The following is a 22,500-nucleotide window of genomic DNA, read 5'->3' on the forward strand; positions in this document are numbered from 1 at the left end:
AATACAGCATTTCCTTATGTGAAAGGCTGAAACACGAGTGAAAAAGTTTGCTGGGTGAGCTTGTGTTTACGCTTTTGCATCATACTTAATTTTCTTGATGTCTCTGCCGCAAGCTGCCCATTCGGAGTCTTCGTCCTCCCTGTACGTTTTCTTTAAATGCTTCTAAAACATCCACACTGTGATCCGAACCCACTCAAAAGAAGATCTTTCTCTAAAGAAATATTTTAAAGGGCATTTCCGAAGTTGTTTTACACCTTCTTCATTTCACTAGGCTGCCTTGGCAGAGAGCAGTTTACCTTTGCTTAGTAACCCGGGACTGATCAATAACGCATCCAGCGGCCTGCTGCAGGCCGTCCACGAAGACCTCAATGGCTCCCTGGACCACATCGACAGCAACGGGAACAGTAGTCCGGGCTGCTCGCCTCAGCCGCACATGTAAGTGGGTTATCAGGCCCAGCGACGGGAAGGGCCCGTATGCATATGCTTCTAACATTTGGTATTCTTCTGAAGTTTCTAGTGGTATATAAGTCCAAAATACAATTTTAAGTGGAGTTAAATTGCCCCGTGTTCCTGATATGAGAAAGTGTATCAAAGTCAGTTTTAATGCATCTTTTAGATTCTCTCCAGTGTGCCATAATGACTGTACCAGCAGTCCTCTACAAATTCTTAGTACTACTAACATTCTCTTGGGGGTAGAGCAGTGTCTAAGATGAGTCTACATCTTATGGGTCATTATCACAGTTTGGTTTGTATGGTGCAATAAAAATATTCATGATGGAATAAGTTGTCGTAATTTTTACTACTATTGCAGGTCTCTAAACCATTTATGAACTGTAGTCAAGATATTGCCCGTTTTTATAAACCGTAAAATGCAAAGTTTAACTGTTACCCACAGTTTACATAGAAGCTAGTAAAGTGTAACTTTTTGCCTGTCTTATAAATCAGTGTAATTACATATTCAACTTTAATTACTGGTGCGTCTGTATTGGCAAGGTTTATATGTTATATTTTATGCAAGACTACGATTCCTATTAATATTTAGCAGCTAACTATATCATTAATTACTCTAAAATCTTTCCCCTACCATCTTTTTAATGGAGCTGAGAGAGTAGATGTATTAAAAATTGATGTATTGTGGATTTCAGAAATGTGTATGACACTTTAAAAAATGCCTGGCCTTGTTCAATAGGCCAAGCATATCAGTTTCTTGTTTACTAAAAAGTATTGACCCTGGTAGAACTTAGAATGCAGGGGAAAAAATTATAATCTGAATAATGAAGCATATATGCCAGCCATCCAGTTGTTAGGATGAGTCGACACTTTATGTCCATACTTCCTGGAGTTAAACATCATATACTTCTAATTTCAAGTTATTGAGGTAAGAATAGTACCTTCTCTCATTTTTATATTTTCTTCCCCATCTCTGCATTAAAGATCTAGTCAAAGACCCAAATGAGAAATGTGGTCTTTATATGTGCTTATTTCCATCTGACCTTTCCTAGGATATTATTTTTGTTGACTTTTTAAACATCTTATTCTATTTGACATATTAATGTCTTTAAGATCATGCACCTAATTGCTTTATAGCACTTTTACTCTATCACCTTTGCAAAAAACACACTGTGAACATTAATGTGTTTTATCAGGTTCTAAACCATTACTTTTTCAAAATGGAAAAATTTGTCTTTTGGAAGTGTCTTTAGATGTATTAAATAATACAAAAGAAGTAATAAAACTCGAAGTAGAAAGAACATGAATATATGCTCTTGAGAGTAGCAGTACTCTAAAACAGGGAAAGTGAGCAATCAGACAAAAGTTTTTATACCTCTGCTTTATCCTATCAGCCAGGCAGTGGGTAGCTTGAGGCCTTTTACTTTTAGCAGTTCTCCTGAGTATGCTGGTGCTCGCTCTCTGTGTAAAATGCTAAAATAATAAAACTTTAAAGAGCAAACAAGAGTCAGATCCTGTTTTCCCCCTTTTAAAAAAGACCTATTTCAGAAAAATGAAAGACGTTCCTAATGAAAGTGTTTGAGCTGCTGGTATAACTCCCTGTGTTACTATGCAGTGGATAGTGGTGGTGTACCATACAGAGAGGGTATGGAACGAGGTGTTTTCTTAGGTGTTAAGTGTCCAGTGATAAGAATATTAAAATAAAAAAATTAATGATTCAATCAAATCATTTGTTAAACATTATATTTTACAACCTGAGATAATGGGCTAAATGATGGCATTGCCAGGTTAGTTATACTTTTTCATTTGGCAATTGCTATTTTAGATTCTTCATTTTATTATTAATTTAGTTCAGTTAAATGTGAAATACATCAGTGAAAAAATAGGATGTGTAAAATAATATATAAAAATTATAGATTTAATGCCTGATAGGTTTATAAAACTAAAAGGCTCGTAGTCAACCTATCTGTACGTTTTCTGCACTTATGAATTAGTGCATGTGAAAAATATTTATGTGTATTTTCCATAGAGAGATGTAAGGGAAGCTTCCCTTGGCCTATTGGAAGTAGATTTCAGAAAAAGAAAAAAATTAGAGGAAGACCAAATCGGGTCTTTTCCTAAATTATACAAATTATAATCAAAATCTTAATTATCTTGCAAAATATTGAACTGTCATTCATTCTTTGAATCTGTTTCTGCTGTCATTAACTTTTTGTATATTAGACGTCAAATATTACTGGTGGAACGTCATCTCAGTATTCTGTATCTTCATCTTTATAGAGTGTTAATATGCTTGTACTTAAAGAATGTTAAGCATTTTATGTACATTATGAGGCAAAGGAAAAATATTATCTGATTCTCTCCATCAGAATTGGGCTGCATATAATTAAATGTACTTCAAAGTACTTTGAAAATTAAACAGAAGTGAAAACATTTAAACTGCATGCGTATGTGCCCTGAAATGAAGCCGTGGTCCTTACTGTTTTGGAGGGGAGCATGGAGGGGAGTAGTTACACTCACGGAAGAGCGAAGGAGAGGCAGAAAGGCCTACTGCTTCCGGTATGCGGGCTCTAGTGACAGATGGTAGGGGTTCCAATCCCAGAGTTAGCACTGAGTAGCTAAGTAGGAGTCATTTCTTTCCTGTTCTCTCAATTGAAAATGAAATAAGTAATAATAATATCTACCTCATAAGATCCTTTCTTAAAAAAAAAAGATTTTACTCATTTATTTGAGAGAGAGACAGCGAGAGAGGGAACACAAGCAGGGGGAGTGGGAGAGGGAGAAGCAGGCTGCCTGCAGAGCAGGGAGCCCGATGCGGGGCTCGATCCCAGGACCCCGGGATCATGACCTGAGCCGAAGGCAGGGGTTTAATGACTGAGCCACCCAGGCGCCCCTACCTCATAAGATTCTTTCAGATGAAACGAGTGCCTGGAAGATAATAATTCCTCCCCGTGTCCCTCACAGTGCTGTGTACACAGTTATATTACATCTTGTCATACCTCGTTGTTACTCTAAATGAAACTAAAAACAATACTAAGATATTTCACATCTTAATGCCTTTCTTAAGGCATTCCATAAATGTGTAGTTAGTTTCCTTGGCCATCCCTTTGCTTTTCCTCTCACCCCCTTATAATGCCTGAAGTAAGCCAATCCACAGAAGGAAACAATACCAGACAGAAATTTATGGTCAGGAGCAGGTTACTCAGAGTCAGCAGGGTAAGAGATTTTTCAGGAAAAAAAAAAAGATGTTATCTGAGGTTACAGATAATTAACAATTATAACAATGAATAATACCAACCCAGAACAGGAGCTCATTATATATTCCGAGAAAACAGTATTAGGTTTGATAGGAACTTAGATATAAAAAAATAGACTTTAGAATATATGAAGTGGTGGAAACAGACTGGTGAGTGTCTTAAATATCAAGGTGCAGTGTTTGTCTCTGTCAGTATGAAGCCTGGTGATGTTATGAGCTTGAGTTTCACACTGTCAGAGCTGTGCTTTAGGATGAGTAATCTGGAAGTGGGCTGAATGAAACTGACAAATGGTATGATATTCAGGAGTTGGGAGAGACTATAGAGCAGAAGAGAGATAGAGAGAGACTGAGAGCAGAAGATTGATTCTTGAGGTCGGTAGTACCTGACCTAAGTACAGGACTGGGCATGGAGAGCAAGGAGTCAATTCAAGAAGTGCTATGGAAAAAAAGACCAGACAAGACAACCCACTGAATGCTGGGGACAAAGAGGAAAATTAGGCAAAGTCATAGCAACTTTGGAAGCTCACAAAGAGAAATAGAAGTCACAAGAGGGAAAATGATATGTTCACCATTTTACTTGTTGAATCCAAGAACATTAAGTGTCCTTAGATTCAGGAAATGGAACTTTGTTTGTTTAGTCTTTTTACTCAATTCCAAAATGGTAAATCCAAATCCAGATGGTAACATTGTAGATATAGATGTATTCCTGGGATTGGTAGAGATGTTTTGAAGCTTTAGAAGGATGGAATAACTATGGGTTAATGCTTCTTACAAATTATTTTTGGAGAACAGGAGATGTCAAATTATCATCTACATTCTGCAATTTGATCCTCCGTATTTAACACTTTCTCTTCATTCCAAGTTTTACTCTTAGAATGCCCTGAATGAAGGCTTTTGCCAAACTAGTGCATTAATTTCGCCTTCACTGCTTGCCTTTCTGCCTTTTCCTTTTTCGTCTTTTCATCCTCTTTCTCTCACCTAAATCCTACTTCTCCTTAAGAGCCTGGTCCTATCTTCCCAGGAAGCTTTCCCCAGAAACTGTGCTGTCAGGACCCACACTTCGTTCCACACTCCGGAGAGCTTACTCCCTGTACATTGTCTGCAACTAACACAGCCTGTGTCTGAGCACGTGCGCATTCATACCTAACTGCATGCTCACTTTGTAGACGGCCCCAGCTAAAGGACAGAAGCTATGTTTTAGACGTATTATAGGACCATACAAAGTAAGTAGTCAGTAACCATATGATGTGAGATAATGACTGTGGGAGATGAATTTATTTGAAATGGTGTGACTTCATGAAGCAATCCCTACAAGAGGAAAATCCAGGATTCTCTTAGAACCCTGAGGAAGAAGGGAGAACAAGGGATTTTTAGGAAGAAGAGATAACTAAACATAATGTTCATCTTTATGTGGAAGCTAATAGATCTTTCTAAATATTGGTAGAGTACACTTGTGAAGTTTTATTTTTTAATTTTAATTATTTAGTTTATACGTATTTTATAACTGTTCAAATTTATCTGAATAGTAAGTAGCAAGCCCCTTCACCTCATTCGTGATTATTTTCCCAGACCTTGTTAAATTTTATTTATCTTGTTGAAGGTGAATTAAAAAGAAAAAAATTTACTGAAATTAATTCATTATTAATCAAATTGAATGTTTAAGGGGATTTTAGCAAAAAGTAGGAAAGGTTAAAGCCAGGTGGAACAATATAGATTCTATATACTAAGCTTTTTATACTTGTTTTGAGTTTTTTCAATCAAATAGATTTTTTTTTTAAAGATTTAATTTATTTTTTGACAGCGAGAGACATAGTGAGAGAGGGAACACAAGCAGGGGAAATGGGAGAGGGAGAAGCAGGCTTCCTTCCAAGCAGGGGGCCCGATGCGGGGCTCGATCTCAGGACCCTGGGATCATGACCTGAGCAGAAGGCAGACGCTTAATGACTGAGCCACCCAGGTGCCCCTCAATAAATAGATTTTTAAAATCTTTATTTTCTACCGCTGTCAAAAGAGTTGGAGTCATCATGATCTGAACAATGTAAAGAAAACTTCCCTTAAGAGTCTGAGCTGTGGGGCACCAGTGGCTCAGTCAGTTAAGAATCCACCTCTTGCAGGGGGGTGGTGCCTGGGTGGCCCAGTCATTAGGCATCTGCCTTCAGCTCAGCTCATGATCCCAGGGTCCTGGGATCGAGCCCCGCATCAGGCTCCCTGCTCAGCCGGGAGCCTGCTTCTCCCTCTCCCACTCCCCCTGCTTGTGTTCCTGCTCTCGCTATCTCTCTCTCTCTGTCAAATAAATGAATAAAATCTTAAAAAAAAAAAAAGGATCCGCCTCTTGATTTTGGCTCAGGTCATGATCTCAGGGTTGTGATAGAGCCTAGCATCAGGCTGTGTGCTGGGTGTGGAGCCGCTTAAGGTTCTCTCCATCTGCCCTTCCCCACCTCTTCCTTTCTCTAGCTCCTTCTAAAAAGAAAAAAAAAAAAAGCTGAGTTGTGTATCATTCAACTTTAGGATACTCTTCCCTTACGCACCTCAATGCCAATATTCCCTGCTTATTGACTTCTGAGAGTTCTATAGAATATGGATAAAATTAATTTAGATTCCTATTTTATATCAATATTTGCCTCTTAAAAAGACTACTTAACAGAGGATTGATGCTGTGTTCAAGTGGAAATAATTTGAACTTAATCTCTTCTCCAATGTGTTAAACTTGACTGAAAAGACAAGAAAACATTTAGAGCAGAGCTGGAAGGTGAACTCATACTGGTAGAATCAATCCATTTCCTGTCTCCTTGCAAACCTGAAGAAAAAAGAGAAGTTTAGTGATATACCTACCATAGTTAGTTCAACTTGGTTGTTTCTTTTTTTTTACTAATCAGTTGTTTCTCCTCACTCTCAGTAAGTTGGCTCAGATTTGTCTTTCTTCTCTTGAAAAATGTTAAATGAGATTCCTATTTTTATATTTTCAAATTTTGTTTCTAGAGATCAAAATCAATGCTCTTCCTGAACCAGTTTTCTATTGAGGGCTTTAGGCAAAAAGCCCTCCATTGTCATGTCGTTCCCCTTTCTGATTATTAGAGTCTCCTACTGTTGAGTTTTCAGATCATTTCTTACATGTCATTCCTGAATCCTCTTAGCCCCTATGTCATTTCAAAGTTCTACTTGCTAATATTCTATATTAGTTGCAGGTGATTATTATATTTTCTCCCTCTTATTAAAGCAAATATTTGAAGTTTGAGAGTTAATAATCTCCTATATAGAACCAGAATGTTAATATGGTTCATATAAGACTGGAAAATAAATTTGTTGTGTTCTTAGAAGCCAAGACTTTAGAGTAAGGCAATCAAAAGCTGAGGCATCATATAAAAGGAGTAGTGTAGTATTATTTCAGGACTGCAGTGGGGATCCCATTAATCTTTTTGATTGAGATGTTGAACACATATTCTATGTGCCCCAGAACTTTCTACACCTCACATGTCCCAGTCCTCTTTACAACATGCTTCTCTAGAACCTCAGTTGTATCATTCCACTGCTAAACTTTAGCCTGTCCCGGCAATAATATTTTGCAACCAAAGACAGCTAAAAGGGACCTCCAGACTCCCATTTTGTAAAACAATATTGAAAATCTAAGATAAATCGTGAATGTTATGAAGTATAATGAAGATATTCAAATATATAATATTGCCTTTCTTCCTTCTATTCTCTTTGGCTACCTTAAAATTTAAATTGCTCTTCATAGGCACATGTAGAATTTGCAGACCCTACCCCTTTAGGTGGTGTTATTTTATATAAAATCCCTACAGACCTTAGATCTCTCTGTGGACAAAAGCATTTAAAATTGGAGTGGCTCTGTATTTCAGAGGAAAGCAGTTAAAAGTGACTGACAACTTGAGCAAGAAGAATGCTCCCTCTCATTGTTTTCATGCCTGTTAAGTCCACACTATTTTTAATGATATTTTGGATCATTAAGAGGTGTTACGAAGCTCTAAATGTGAAAGCTTTTTTTTTCACCTTGCTTTACATATGCTTTTGCAGATTTTCTAATTTACACCTTTTCAGTCACCTTTAGTTTTTTGGGGGTTTTTTTTTTTTTTTGGTCCTAACATTTCTGGGTCTCATAATTTTCATTCTGATTTAATTCCATTTTTATTTAATCTCTGAACTTTTCATTAACTTTGCTAGTTAGCTTTGAGATCTCTTTCCAAAGTGATTGTACAGAACGTATGATTATGCCAGCTCTTTATCATCTCATCTTTTTTTTTTTTCAAGTGCTACAAGTGTGGCTCAGTGGATGCTGTTCTTTTTTACATTATTCCGGTCCCCATATGTGGCACTTACAACTCATTCCAGTTCCTCTTAATAAAAAGATCCTCCCAGAGGTACAGTGCCTTCAGCTAAAAGGTGTTGTATCCCTACCGTGCCAATTGTGGAAATTTATGGGTTCCTATAGGGTTTTGAAGGATTTTTATAGAACTCTGCAGATGATATCTGACAGCCATGGTATGAATCCCCACCATTTAGGCAAAGTGTGTCAGAAAACTTTTAGCTGACAGCATTGTAGCTTACTGCTTCTGTTTCATATCTAAAGAAGATACTTTGTTAGAAGGTACATCTTCATTTGCACTAACACTAGTTGAGCCTTAGAAATTTCCTTTCTCTAAGGGTCAAAATGTCATTGACTGAATTGCTAAAAAATGAATATTGCTATTCAGTATTAATTTCTTCCTACTTCTACTACCAGGGAAAAAGGAAATTTTTTACATACCCACATGGTATTTTAACTTCAGCTTTTGACCTCGGGCTTGGGAAGTAGAGGTATTCTTGGTGACTATGGGCATTTTATGACTAAAGGTGTTTATTATGTAAAGTCAACTATCATTTCAGAATATATACTTAATGTGAAGTTGCTTTCCATGATAAAAAATATTTTAATGTATGTTAAAATTATATGTATTTTAACTACTTCGGCAGAATTTAAAATTGATCATTAACATAAGTACCACAATATACTTGAATAATTTGGCACCAAAAAATACAGTTTAAAACATTATCTCAGGGTTTCTACCTTCCATATGCAGTTTTCATCATTAGGATAGAATTCAAGAATTTGTATAAGCAACAGATGACCAAATAGTTTAATATAGCTAGTGGAAACTAACGTTCTTTAGTTTGTTCAACATCATCTTAATCTCTGAAGACTAAAAATGGAGTAGCATCATCAAAGCAGTTAAAAGTCAGAGCAAAAGTATTCATTGGTCACACAACGTTACCTTACCATGGAAAAATTTGCATTCGCAACATTAAATCTAAGATCCTTTTGCTAATTAGCAGGTCAAAAAAAAGGACAAAACATATTAGATTTAGAATAAGAGGTAAATATTGGTTTTACTCCCTATTTCAGTCTCATGTTTAGCACTAACAGAGCATAATTTAGCATAGTTCAGGAGAAAACTGAACACTGAGTCAGTCCCACAGTTTAATTTGAGCAAAGGAATAGTTTCAGCGGAGCAACTGGTCTCACAGATTTGACAGACCTAATGGCATGAACCATACAACTGTAATCCTGGTGGAGAGCCATCTCTGTAAAAATATCCAGGAGGTAGCTCCATCAAGAGCTAGCAGTGGATGGGCAGTATCCCATCAGGCCATTTGGCAAAGGGAAATAGACAGCAGTCCAGAAAAACGGATGAGCCACATCAGCAAGAGCTAGCCACAACCAGAGGACCCAATTATAGGAGTTTGAGGGCAAGGTCTTCAAGGACCCGGAACCAAGTTATCAAAGAGGGAATTGGAGCTGAACAGGGACGTATGTTTTTTTATACCCTCATACCCATCCTGACAGTTTTGACTGAAACTTAGTCCAAGAAACAAGGCAAAAACACAAGTCTTGGATGAATGATTTAAAGGAGTTCTGGAGCAGCCCCAAAGCTGTCTTAGTGGCCGAGTGTCAAGATATAATTTAGACTTTTTTTTATTTCACTGGCCAACAGATTAGAAATATAAAGGTCCTTAGCTCCATAGCCAGATGTTTGTTGAAAGTTTCCATTTATGAAACACAAAATGGAATAGTACCAATTGTATCTCAATAGGCAACTAGTGTGATTCTGAGTGAGATTGGGCAAAATCTATTTGTGCTCATCAAGGATCAAAGTAATTACATCTGTATTTTCATTTTATTACAGCTGTTTGGGTAACATCTATTACTGTTATCAATCAAGTAGAATGATAAATCATAATGAATTTTGTTGTTATGTTTTTTCAAGAGCACTACAGCAAAACTATCTGAAATCATTTGGGAGTGAACCTTCAAATCATGTAAAATCCAGTTTCTTTAAACAATGTTGCATAAATTTGAATAAATTTCAATATACGCTGAAGGTAAGGGCAAGAAATCTTAGAGAAATTTTGATATACATATATATGCATGCAATTTATAAAATTATATTTTATTAACCTTAATCCACCTTTTTGTTATATTTCTTAGAATTTCTGTTGACTTTAAATGGAACTTTGGAACTCCATCTCGGGGTCAGACCTATTGGAATGTAGGATAGAATTATAAACTGCATCCTTAAGACTGGCAATGTATCTTAGAAGAAAAACTTTTATTATAATCATCTGGAAATAATATTCCTTTGCAGTCGAACACTAAATGGCTGTGGTTTTTTAGGTGACAGATTAAGGGAGATATAAGATTTATTAAATATATTAGGATTAAAGTTGTATTCTGACCTTAAGATGAAAAATTAAAATTTATTTGTCTGTTTATCTTTAGCCAAGGCAAAAAGGTATAGGGAATTGAGTAGGGCATTTTCTAACTATATTCTGAATAAAAGAAACAATAACAAGGTATATATAGAATGAGGAATCATTTGTTCACTTCACTCCAATTTTTCTGTCTCCTTCTTAAGGGTTACACACTTCTGGGAGGAGGAATATTTTTCTTTTCATCAAGAGATAAGCAGAATTTTTATTCATTGAAATGGGATAATACTGGAGTAATTGTTCTGGGTACTGTTCTAATGGCAGCTATGTGTAGATTCATTCAAATCAAAATAAAGATAATTCAGTCAACAGTAAATTTTTGTGATAAATGTTATTTTAGTTTACAAAAGAGAGAATCTTGAAAAATAATAAACTGGGAAAAAATTGAGACATACTAATAAAGATCTGTTTTATAATTCCTTAATTAATAGTGACTTTATCATGTCTAGTTGTTTTAATTATATGGACTTCTTACTGACTTTGTAAATAAGAGAATTAAATATTTCTCTAATATGTGCTTAATTTAGAAGATAAAATCTATATTTTACTGGAAGAAGTCAGCATTATCATTTCAAAAGAATAAAATCTTAAGTAAAATTAAGTAAACAATTTCTTAACGACAGTGTAACTTTGTGATTTAATTACTCACATTAGCCTAAGATCATCTCTCATTTTAAGAAGTACTAAGAAAATGTTCTTTTAAAAACAAACTTTTCCTTTTAAAACTTTAGTGTTATTTATTAGCTTATTTCTTTGATATATTAAACTAAAATACTTCCCACACAAAATATTACAAATGTTTAAGAAACATGAATTGTTTCTCATTTCAACATGACTTTATACAAATGGAGATAACTAAACTTGTAATTTTTATAAGTCTACCCTTAAATTCCAAAGATAATTATATCATTTCCTTGTGTATGTACTAGAAGGAAATGAGTAAAATTGAATTTCCCTAATCTCCATTTTTCATATGCTTTCTAAATGAACATCGATTATTTCACCAGTTTTCCTGTAAAACTTGTTCTTCTTTGGGGAAAAAAACCCAACTTTTTAAAAAAGTACTTGTTTGATGTGATTGTCTCTACTAAGATACTAGTTACTAAGTTAGCTACTGAAAAATAACAAAACCAAAAATTGAGTCTCGTGAAACTACATCTTTCCATCTTAATAAAGGATTTGTGCTTCTGTTTTGGAATTCATTTTATGTCTGCAAAACAAGGATATTTATGTAGTAAGCCTGAGGGCTGTGCCATTAGCAAATACAAACTAATTGAATCAAATTTTATTAAAGCACATATAAAATGGATAGTTAAAGTGCTAATCTTATACTTTGATTTTTTTTATAATGCTTACCTACTAGTGGTTATCATTATTCATGCAACAGTTCTGTGCCAAGAACTAACTAGACTTGGTAGATAGTTAAAAGAAAATCCCATCTTATCCAGGTATTTCCTTTTAATTAGAAAAATTTTGATGTTGGGCGCCTGGGTGGCTCAGTTGGTTAAGCGACTGCCTTCAGCTCAGGTCATGATCCTGGAGTCCCGGGATCGAGTCCCACATCTGGCTCCCTGCTCAGCAGGGAGTCTGCTTCTCCCTCTGACCCTCTTCCCTCTCGTGCTCTCTGTCTCTCATTCTCTCTCTCTCAAATAAATAAATAAACTCTTTAAAAAAAAAAAATTTTGATGTTGTTTTGTGAAACAGTCAAGTCCTGTGCAAATCAATGGACAGCATTAGCCTATAGCAATAATCAGTGTACTCTGATGTTTCTCAATGTCATGAATCAACAATTAGGACATAATGATAAGTAAGAGATAAAGAATTTGGATGACTTTAAATATTTTCTGTTGGACTTATTCAGTGCATCCCATATAAGTTAAAGATATCCAAACTAAATCAAGTAGAAGTAAAGCATGGTTAAGGACTACACATATTTCAATATATTCAGTATGTTTCTCAAAGTAACTGCAAATATAAGTTCATTTCACTGGATAAAGATTGCTATATTGGGTCAAATAAAATCAATTTCCATAGTAAAATTGAAGCATTAAGGCCCTAACACTATTTCTGAGAATAGGTTTTTTACTATTATCCTGGGAGTAACATTTTTTTGTAGTAAAGACCCATAGTCACTGATGGAAGCATGTTTTATCCTTCTGGTGTGCTAGGGCAGGGGGAGAGGCTAAAAATATTCTTGTAAGATTTTTAAAAGGTATATTATATCTCTGTAAAAAAATTGTTTATTACTCTTTTCGGTGGGTACACTATATGAAATGTATTAAAGTTTTTCTGAAATAACTAGGATTACCTAAAGAAAAGATACAAGTCAATCTCCTATAATTAGTAAAACACAAAACCAATTTTAATCTAGTCTTATATTTAGTTTTGACTTGTAAATGTTTGATAAAATTAACTTTACATTTCCTGAAATTGCCTGTATTGAAGATATGATCCATTAATCGTAAATTTTTTTACAGCATTTGTTGACATCTACCATAACATTTAAGACTTTAAGATTAAAGATTTTATCATTAGCTTCATGGTGTTAGTAAATATTGTATTTCTGAAAGGCTCAATCAAATTTACATTATGTCACTGAGTTTTTCTCATAAATAATGACACTATGTAAATATTTTAATTGTCATATCTGATAATATCTAAATAAGGACACTCTGTTGATTCTACAGTCTAACATCTATTTACTTAAATACATTTTGAATGTCTCAGTTTAAGAGAACTTTATTCACAGTACTTCCTTATTCTAAGAACAAAACAAAACCCAGAAACAGTTTATCAGACCTTTTACTTAGTCTTGAGGAAGGAGCAAATGAAGACAATTTACATTCCTTTAGGGAATATACTGTGTGACCACAATCTAAAAAGGTAAACTTCCCCATTATAATTTGACTCTTTGCTTTAGGGTATAGGCAAACATTAACATTTCTTCTGCCTTTCATTAGTGCCTTGGATACTAACAAATTTCACAACTGAAGAAGCAACACATTTCTTTAGGCAACGCATCAATCTGTTAATGTAGTTAGTCCTCTGTGTGTTCGGGGTATACCACTACTGAGGGTAGACTGTAAAACTGAAAGATTAAACTAGAGTATAAAAATCAGTTGCTACTTTGCATTTCCTTCTGCTAGAGGCTTGGCTGGTTGCACAGAACAGAGATGAGTTTCATTCATTTAAGTTGAACAAACATTTAATGAGCAACTATTATGTGCAACACACTGTGCTAAAAAACTGGCAGATGGTCTGCATCCACAAAGAGGTAAAATTCGAGTAGAGGGGTGGATATGCACGTAGGTAGTATGAGAGACCAAGTAAAGGAAGGAAGAGCCCTACAACCAAATTATAAATTCAAAGCCTTATGTGTAGGCACACGGAGAATCAGAAAAGGCTTTGTGGGGGTTGTAGCTTTGAGTTAGGCTTAACAGGAAGTAGATTTTTAGGGTGAACTTCATGAAATTATTGCTATTTGACAGGTTTTGCTTGCAAAAATAGTAATCAGATTGTTCAACCTAATATTAAGCAGAGATGAGGAAAGAGAGGGTAGGTGCAAAGGATTTGAGGATTACCAGCAAAGGTGACTGAGGTATATATAAATCATGGGTTTCATTCAGAGAACAGGTAATAATTCCTCTGCCTGCCTCGAGCGGTATCCTTGCGGCATGAGATTGATCAGGGACCGGGAGCCCTATCTTACAGTTCACTAGTCTCCAAGCTAATGGTAGGGTAGGGACATTTCAAAAATTCACCAATTATTTGGAGATTCTTAGCAAAACCCTCACGGATATATGTTACCTACTTTTAAAAAGGCTTACCTCTTTTTTTGTTGTTGTTAGTAATCTCTGGAAATACTAGATTTTTTGGACTTGAGAAAGTAGCCATACTTTATGCCCTTTTCCTTCGATATTCCGTTTTAAAATATATTTTTCTTTTTAAGTTTTTGTTCAAATTCCAGTTAGTTAACATACGGTGTAAGATTAGTTTCAGGTGTACAATTTAGTGATCAGCTCTTCCATACAACATCTGGTGCTTATCGCAACAAGTGCCCTCCTTAATCCCCATCACTTACTTAACCCGTCTCCCCAACCACCTCCCCTCTGGTAACCATCAGTTTGTGCTCCATAGTTAAGAGTCTGTTTCTTGGTTTGCATTTCTCTCTCTTTTTTCCCCTTTGCTCATTTGTTTTCTTTCATAAATTCTACATATGAGTGTGAAATCATACGGTATTGGTCTTTCTCTGACTGAGTTCACTTAGTGTAATACTCTCTAGCTTCATCCATTTTGTTGCAAATGGAGAGATTTCATTCTTTCTTATGGCGGAGTAGTATTCCACTGTACATACATACCACTTCTTCTGTGTCCATTCATCAGTCTGTGGACACTTGGGCTGTTTCCATAATTTGGCTAATGTAGATAATGCTGCTATAAACTTTGGGGTCCGTGTATCCCTTTGATTTAGTATTTTTGTATTCTTTGGGTAAATATCTAGTAGTGCAATTGCTGGATCATAGGATAGTTCTATTTTTAACTTTTTGAGGAACCTCCATACTGTTTTCCAGAGTGGCTAACCCAGTTTGCATTCCCACCAACAGTGTAAGAGTGTTCCCCTTTCTCTGCATCCTCACCAACACCTGTTATTTCTTGTATTATTGATTTTAACCATTCTGACAGGTGTGAGGTGATAGCTTATTGTAGTTTTGATTTGTATTTTTTTGATAATGAGTGATATTGAGCATCTTTTTGTGTGTCTGTTGGCCATCTGGATGTCTTCTTTAGAGAAATGTCTATTCATGTCTTCTCATCTTTTATTTGGATTATTCATTTTTGGGGTGTTGAGTCTTATAAGTTCTTTATACATTTTGGATATTAATCCTTTATCAGATATGTCATTTGCAAATATCTTCTCCCATTCCATGGGTTGACTTTTAGTTTTATTGATTGTCTCCTTTGCTGTGCAGAAGCTTTTTAATTTGATGAAGCCTTTAAAATGATGTAAGAACACAGACTAAAGATTAAAAATAAATCAAATTTCTTGATACCAAGTGTCAACAGCCTATATGAGTTTTTGTGGTCATTGCTGCTATTGGCATCTTAATCACAAAGAGGACAATAGAGTTTTATTTTCAATATCTTCCTGTCTTCCACTTTCTAACATCAAGCTTTCTGGGATCAACTTCTCCTCTTCCTTGAGCAATTAAAACAACAAATTTAAAGATTCATCAAAATTGCATATGAGTTATGAACAGTCATCTCTTTTAATTTTTAGAATTTTTCACATAGATTTAGACCCTTCTAGCTCCATGGTAGAGTTTATGAGGGAACTATTTCCCATATGTATAAATTTAGGAGCAATGAATGCAAAGCCTTTTTACTCTATGACCTATAGCCTAAATTCTTCACTTCTCTCCACTGTTTCTAATCCCTCCACCTTAGCCCTGACCATCATTACCTTATTACACTGTTTTAGTGACCTCCTAACTGGTAATCCTATGTCCAGTGTCCTACCCTCAGTCTAGACTTTGTAAGTTAATCCTCCAAAAACTCTTCTATCTTTTCACTGCGGGGCTCAGAAACCATCAATAGCCCTTCAGCTGGCAGAGAATAAATTTTAAACTCCATAAAATGCAACTCAAGGGCCCTTCACCATCTGACCTTGTTCTGCTTTCTAACATATTTCTTTATTACCAACCCTCCTTTCTCCATGGCCTCTGCACACATTCAGGGTTCCCACAACACATTTAAGATTATCCATTTCCCCCATTTCCACTCAGAAGGCTCTTTGCCTTGTCTCTGCATTATGAACATTTTCACATATTTCAAAGCCTACCTGAAATGACACCTCCCTCCTTCATAAAGCACTCACTGATTGCATTGCCAGGATTTACCTCCCCTCTTTCCTAACACTTTCTCGATCACATCCTGTCTGGTATCAAAGTTCCTTGTGTATACATCGTACTTCCTCTGCAGCACTGGAAACTCTATGAAAACCATTGTCCATATCAGCCCTTAGTCCAGTGGTTTGCACATCATGTCTATTGAATTGATTTCTTTTCACTTCTAACAAGAAGTAACTTTTATCCTTCTAGAAGTACTTCCCTTTCATTTATTGGCTTTGTACCTCTCTGTCAGGAATAATGACAGACTTTCTGTCTCTCCACCACTAAATACTCTCCTTCCAATTATCTAAAGAAATTCCAAATAGCATTCGAATTCTCCCAAGTGTAAATTATCTTAAATTAGGAGGTGGGTATGCCTTCTTTAAGCAAGAAACCTAAGTCCCTGCTTTTCTGTAGTAAATAGGACGTAGTGGACTAAACAGAGTAGCTGAATTATAAATCTTCTATTTTGTGGAAAGAAAAGCTTTTAAACCATTCACGATGAATTTCTAGATTCTGGTTGGAAAGCATACCCACTATTTACCAAGTGGATCATTTGCTTTAAAATCAAAGATAAACTTGCTTCCAAATCCACTTAAAGAAATACAACATATTTATCAGGTTAAGAACTGCTAACGTTTACCTTCTGACTGCACCCTTCTGTGCCAAAGGTTTGTCCTCCTAAGTCTGTACTAATACAGATGCCTGGCTTGCGTTAGGTGCCCAGTAAGTAAATAAATGGCTGGCAAAACCATCCAATCTGGACTTTGTAGACTCCGTCCTTAAGATATGTTAAACATAAGTCTCTTTATTATCCTTTATTCAAGATCTCATGAGGAAGACAATAAAAATCAGTGACTCTACTAGTTTTATTTTTCTTTCTTTATGTCCTTAAGTTAAAAAATAAAGCTAAGTCTTTGATGTTTCAAATGTCTATCATCTGTTTTATTCCTGGAAACAACTGATTTTGTTTGTTTGAAGTAGCTTCTACTTTACTTATTATTAAGGACGGCAGTTTAATCTGTAAGACACCTCAAGTCATCACTGAAGGAACAGTGCATAAATTTCAGATCAGTTGGGGGGAAGAATGGCATGATGAATATCCCAACCATCTTCAAACCCAGAAAGAGTTATCACCAGAATAGTCAAGGATTTCTCTCTTTTGTCCATCTGAGCTTTCTCTTACTTTGTTATCTTAAAAGAATTCCATTAAGAGTATACATGCTTTGAGATTCTTCTTAGAGGCAGATAATCTCTCCCAGCTGTTAATTCCTCCCATCTCACTTAATTGCTCCTTCTCTTAGTACAGTTACGACGGGCCATCTTGTAGTTATTTGAGTACATATTTCTTCCATATTAGACTGAAAGTTCTTTCATAGATATTTAATGCCCCCACAGTGCCTTATATATAGAAGGTACTCAATAAACTTCTGTTAAATTAATTATTGGCATTAAGAGATAATAGTTACATGTTATTGGCTTCTCCTGTCAAAGCAGAATTGATGCTCTTTACGTTATTACAGACACAGGGGACTTGGCTTAATCCACAGCATAAAGGAATTTGGGGCAGAAAAAATTTCTTCCTAACAGGTGTATGTATATTGCTAGATCTCTGAGAATTTCCACTTTTTAGTCAACTTTGAGTTCATCTATTTAAGGTTTCTCCAGCTAAACATATATAATCAGACTTCATAAGCCCTCATGTGCATAGCACATGTGATGCAGGCAGGGACCATTCAGTGCATGCATAATAATGGTTTAGCAGCAAGCTAATGATGAGGCCTGGGATGGATGACGGAGGGGAGTGAGTATAGGAGCTCTATGTAGAGAGCTTTGCAATGATGGCCCTTCTACTTTGGAAATTTGCTTTCCTCTGTTGATCTGAAAAGGATCCAAGATTTGAGGCACCTGGGGGGCATAGTTGGTTACGCATTCGACTCCTGATTTCGGCTCAGGTCATGATCTCAGGCTCAGGCTACTGAGCGCCGTGTCAGGCTCCACACTCAGCACAGAGTCTGCTCCTCCCTCTCCCTCTGCTCCTCACCCTGCTTGCATGCTCGCGCTTTCTCGCTCTCTCTCAAATAAATAAATAAAATCTTTAACAAATATTAAAAAATAAAAATAAAAAATAAAAACGATCCGAGATACGACATGAGCTTTTGGCTTAGTGTTTTAGTGTTCAGGAAATTATTCGTAAATAATTCTTTGCAATAATTATAGGACTATGTTGTGTTACTTTGTTTCCTTGATTTTATTACCTTAAATGTACTTTTAAGGAAGGGCAGCTGTTATTAGGATTACTTTAATAATCCTAATGTCTGGCATCTGATATGTGGGGCACATACATCATTCTTTTATGACTTTTCTGATACAGTAATAAAAATCTCACTTTGGGAGAAGGGCTAAAATATTTTTAGAGCTAATTAAGCTCATACAGTGTTTAAAAATTAATTCATGTATTTATACCATACCTTCTCCCAAAAAAGTATTTAAGGTTGTAATTGTATCATGACTGTGTCTAACGTTTATTGATCGCTTATGACCCAGGCACTGTGCCGGCTGGTTTACATATATGAAAAATCCTTTAATCCTCATAACAATTGTATAAAATAGGTACTTTCTTATTTCTCCTTTATGGGTAAAGAAAAGGAGGTACAGAGACATTAAGTAACTTCCCCAAGGTCACATAGCTAGGAAGTAAGGGAGCCAGGATTCAAACCCAAACGTTTTATCCTCAAAGCCCACTATATTATTAACCATTTAACCACTGCTGCATGACCAAAGGTTATAAATGAGGTACCTAAACTGTTCAGTATTACTTTATACTATACTTATAAGTTAATCAAAATACTAAGTACATAAAATTTGTTATATTAAATTACATCCTGGGTAATTAAAAACTGTAAAATAATTTCACTGGAGAAGGGGATACAGAGGGAAGAATTGGTGAGCACTGAGCAGAGAGGGTGTTTCTTTAAAAGGGTTCCTTTATTTTATTTGAATTGTCAGAAATGTTTCTATGGTGGAGGGGAGCATTTTTCCTAAAAGAATTCTTATCCTATAGTGATGTTCGCACATTAGGTACCTTAAAGAAGTGAACATTACAGAAATAGCTACCTTTTTTTTTTCCAGAAGTAAATTAAACGAGGGACGCCTGGGTGGCTCAGTCGGTTTAGCATCTGCCTTCAGCTCAGGTCATGATCTCAGGGTCCTGGGATCGAGTTCCGCATCAGACTCCTTGCTCAGTAGGGAGCCTGCTTCTCTCTCTGCCTGCCCCTCCCCCTGCTTGTGCTCTCTCTCTCTGACAAATAAATAAATAAAATCTTTTAAAAAAGTAAAGGATCCTCGTATCTGTAATGGGGGCAAGAAGGGAAAGATATTGCTAATGGCCACAGAAGAGACTAATTTCCCATTTGTCCTGCAGTCCACCAAAGACATGTGGTCTCCTGGTGTTTGATTTCCCTTCAGTTGTCACACAACAGAACGAGTGGAAGCATGAAGCTCTCTGAGATCCAAAAATGAGAAACTTCATATGAGTACTGGTAATCACGATTGAATTTTACTTTTCATTGAAAAGGATTCCATCCATTTAGAGGCATAGGTCCTGTAACTTTCAAGCAATTTTATTCTCAGAGATGTTTAACCTCTCTTCTTACTTTTTATTTCTTTCTTAGACATTAGATTGGTAGCAATCAGTATTTTAAAAATCGAGCATTAATAATTATTGGCTTTGATTTTACTTTATTTTAGTTAGTTAGCAGCCTAATACTGTAACCTTAAGGGAAAATTTTATTTACATTTTCCCAGGTCTCATACCTTGTTTGTGAACTAATTCTGGATGGAAAGGATTCCAAGAATATGTAATTCTGGGAAGAAATTTTCCCTTTCCCTCTCTCTCTCTCTCTTTTTTTAGTGGGCTCCACACCCAATGTGGGGCTTGAACTCATGACCCTGAGATCAAGAGGTGCATGTCCCATGGACTGAGCCAGCCAGGCATCCCAAAATTTTATCTTTTAGAATTAGTGCAGATGAAACTCTTGGTGACTTGTTGGCACATCATTTATTTGATCAACATGTATTTACTAGGTACTTGCTATATGCGTGGCTCTCCTGGTCTGTGAAGCTCATAGCCTCGTCGGCAAGACTTGGTACAGCCACCACTAGAAGGAGTTACAGTGCACCTGATTAAGGCAAAATGGGATAGCAGGAATAACAGGTTCCAAGAAACATTCCAGAGGCCAGCATGTGCACTAGTCCTAGCTCCACCTGTACTTACAACACTTGGAGAGTGACTTCTTTTCTAATCTATGCAATGGGAGCATTGAAAAAATTATGTTTGATATAGTCTTAGGATTCAAAGATTCTGTAGTTTTGAGCATCAGAATGATTAACAAAAAAAAAATGCTTTGGGGGGACACAGTGGGAGATCAGTGCAGACTGGTCAAACAAAGTCTTTAGTAGATAAAAGTTGGTCTTCAAACAGTAGACAGGTTGTGCATGGGTAAAACATGGAACTGAATGGAATTTCAGTGTCTGTGTACACACAGAGGTCTGAGGACGGTGCATAGACTAAGTTAGCACGTAAAGTGACTTGGAGTAGGAACTAAGCATGATTTTTAAAGATGATATTTGGCGTCTGGAATAGAGGTTATTATTCAGAAATGCTGTTGTTCATAGGTCAGTTGAGTCCTACCTACTGAGAATGACTGAGAGCTTTTGGCTTAATCCTGTCTCATCCTCTGAGTCTCAGCTCACACAGATTTGTGTACAAGGCAGTGACATAATGAAATAAATACTCCTTGCATATTAAAATCCTTCAAAAATGCAATGGAACATACCTTCATAGCTGTCCTTTTTCAGAAATTATCTCTTTATGTTTGTGTTTTAAAAATACATCGTGTTTGGTGTTCTTCTTTATCCAAAACTTGAGACTTTCCCACAGGTTCTTTATTCAATTAAAATCCAGCCCAGAAAAGTAAACCCCAAAGAACTGGATACTCATGATATGGCAGCACTCCAGCTGAGGGGCCAGTGGGAGTGGAGAAATGAATTAGGAAACAGAGTCAGAGTAGAGAGACCACTCAGGTCTTCTCGGCACCCTCATCATCAAGACACACCGACTACATAAGAGGTCACATCTTTGACTAAAATAGAGGATGCCCAAAATAGTATTAATTGACTTGAGGGTAATCCCATTGAACAGTGCTAGATATCTGTGTGTATCTTGCCAGCTACTAAGTATCTGTTTAGAAATATTCAGCTATTTAAGCTTGAAAGTTTTGAATATTCATAGGTCATTTATGAGACCTAATTGGAAAAAGGTGCTATTATATTAACCCTGGAGTTTATTCTAATTATTTCCAGTACTTAGAGTTTAGCATTTACTAAAATGTTCTGAATCCCAGATTGAACGTGGAAAATCTAAAATTATAAATTCAACTTATAATGATTATTAAATCAAAACATCATTTTTAATAAAAGTCATTAAACAAATATGAACTTTCACAAGTAATCTTATTAGAAGGTTTCATTTGTATATTTTAGAGGGTACTTTGGGAATATTAACATTAGATTTAATAAGTGTTTAAAATTCTGGACGTGTCTATGTGATACCATAATAACGAATTGGTTTATCAGTCACTCTACTCAAACTATTGGCTAGTTCAATGAAACATTTAATCAAAGTAGTTGTTGAATTCAATTGGTAGATTTTTTTTTTTAGTCAAAATAATTGGGTTTATCTTTAAAATGATCCTCCTAAACTGGTTTTATGATTTCAGACTTTTACTCTCCTGAAATCATCTATGGGTACCCGCGAGCACGTGATTATACATAGATTACCCACTGTCACCTCCATGGTGCGCCTTATCCTGATTGCGTGTTTCTAACTTTCTAATCGAATATGTCACCATTCATTAGGAACAAATAGTTTATTCGTTGCATAAAAAGGTATTTACAGATTAGTCATATGCATATATTAGAAGCCCTACTTTTCGAATTTATACGTAATTCTTTAATAAATAACATCAGTATTTCAAGGACTCCAATTTTATTTAATAATTTCTCATGCAGGACAATAAATAATACCTTGGAGTCTTAAAACTACAGTGGTTTCCTTACATCAGTAGTACGGTGCTTTGGATT

General features: G+C 35.9%; 1 protein-coding gene across 1 annotated transcript in view; it reads left to right on the top strand.

The window, feature by feature from the left end:
- FOXP2 (forkhead box P2) overlaps positions 1 to 22,500 on the top strand; it is a 550,365-nt gene that overhangs the window by 522,313 nt on the left and 5,552 nt on the right. The window contains exon 20 of the mRNA XM_025873321.2: positions 272 to 435. Coding sequence (XP_025729106.1) covers positions 272 to 435 — 164 coding nt within the window. The remainder of the gene's footprint in view (positions 1 to 271; positions 436 to 22,500) is intronic.

This window comes from Callorhinus ursinus, unplaced genomic scaffold, assembly GCF_003265705.2.
Source record: "Callorhinus ursinus isolate GAN/ISIS: 27379988/994484 unplaced genomic scaffold, GSC_fseal_2.0 scaffold12, whole genome shotgun sequence".
Classification (NCBI taxonomy): Eukaryota; Metazoa; Chordata; class Mammalia; order Carnivora; family Otariidae; genus Callorhinus; species Callorhinus ursinus.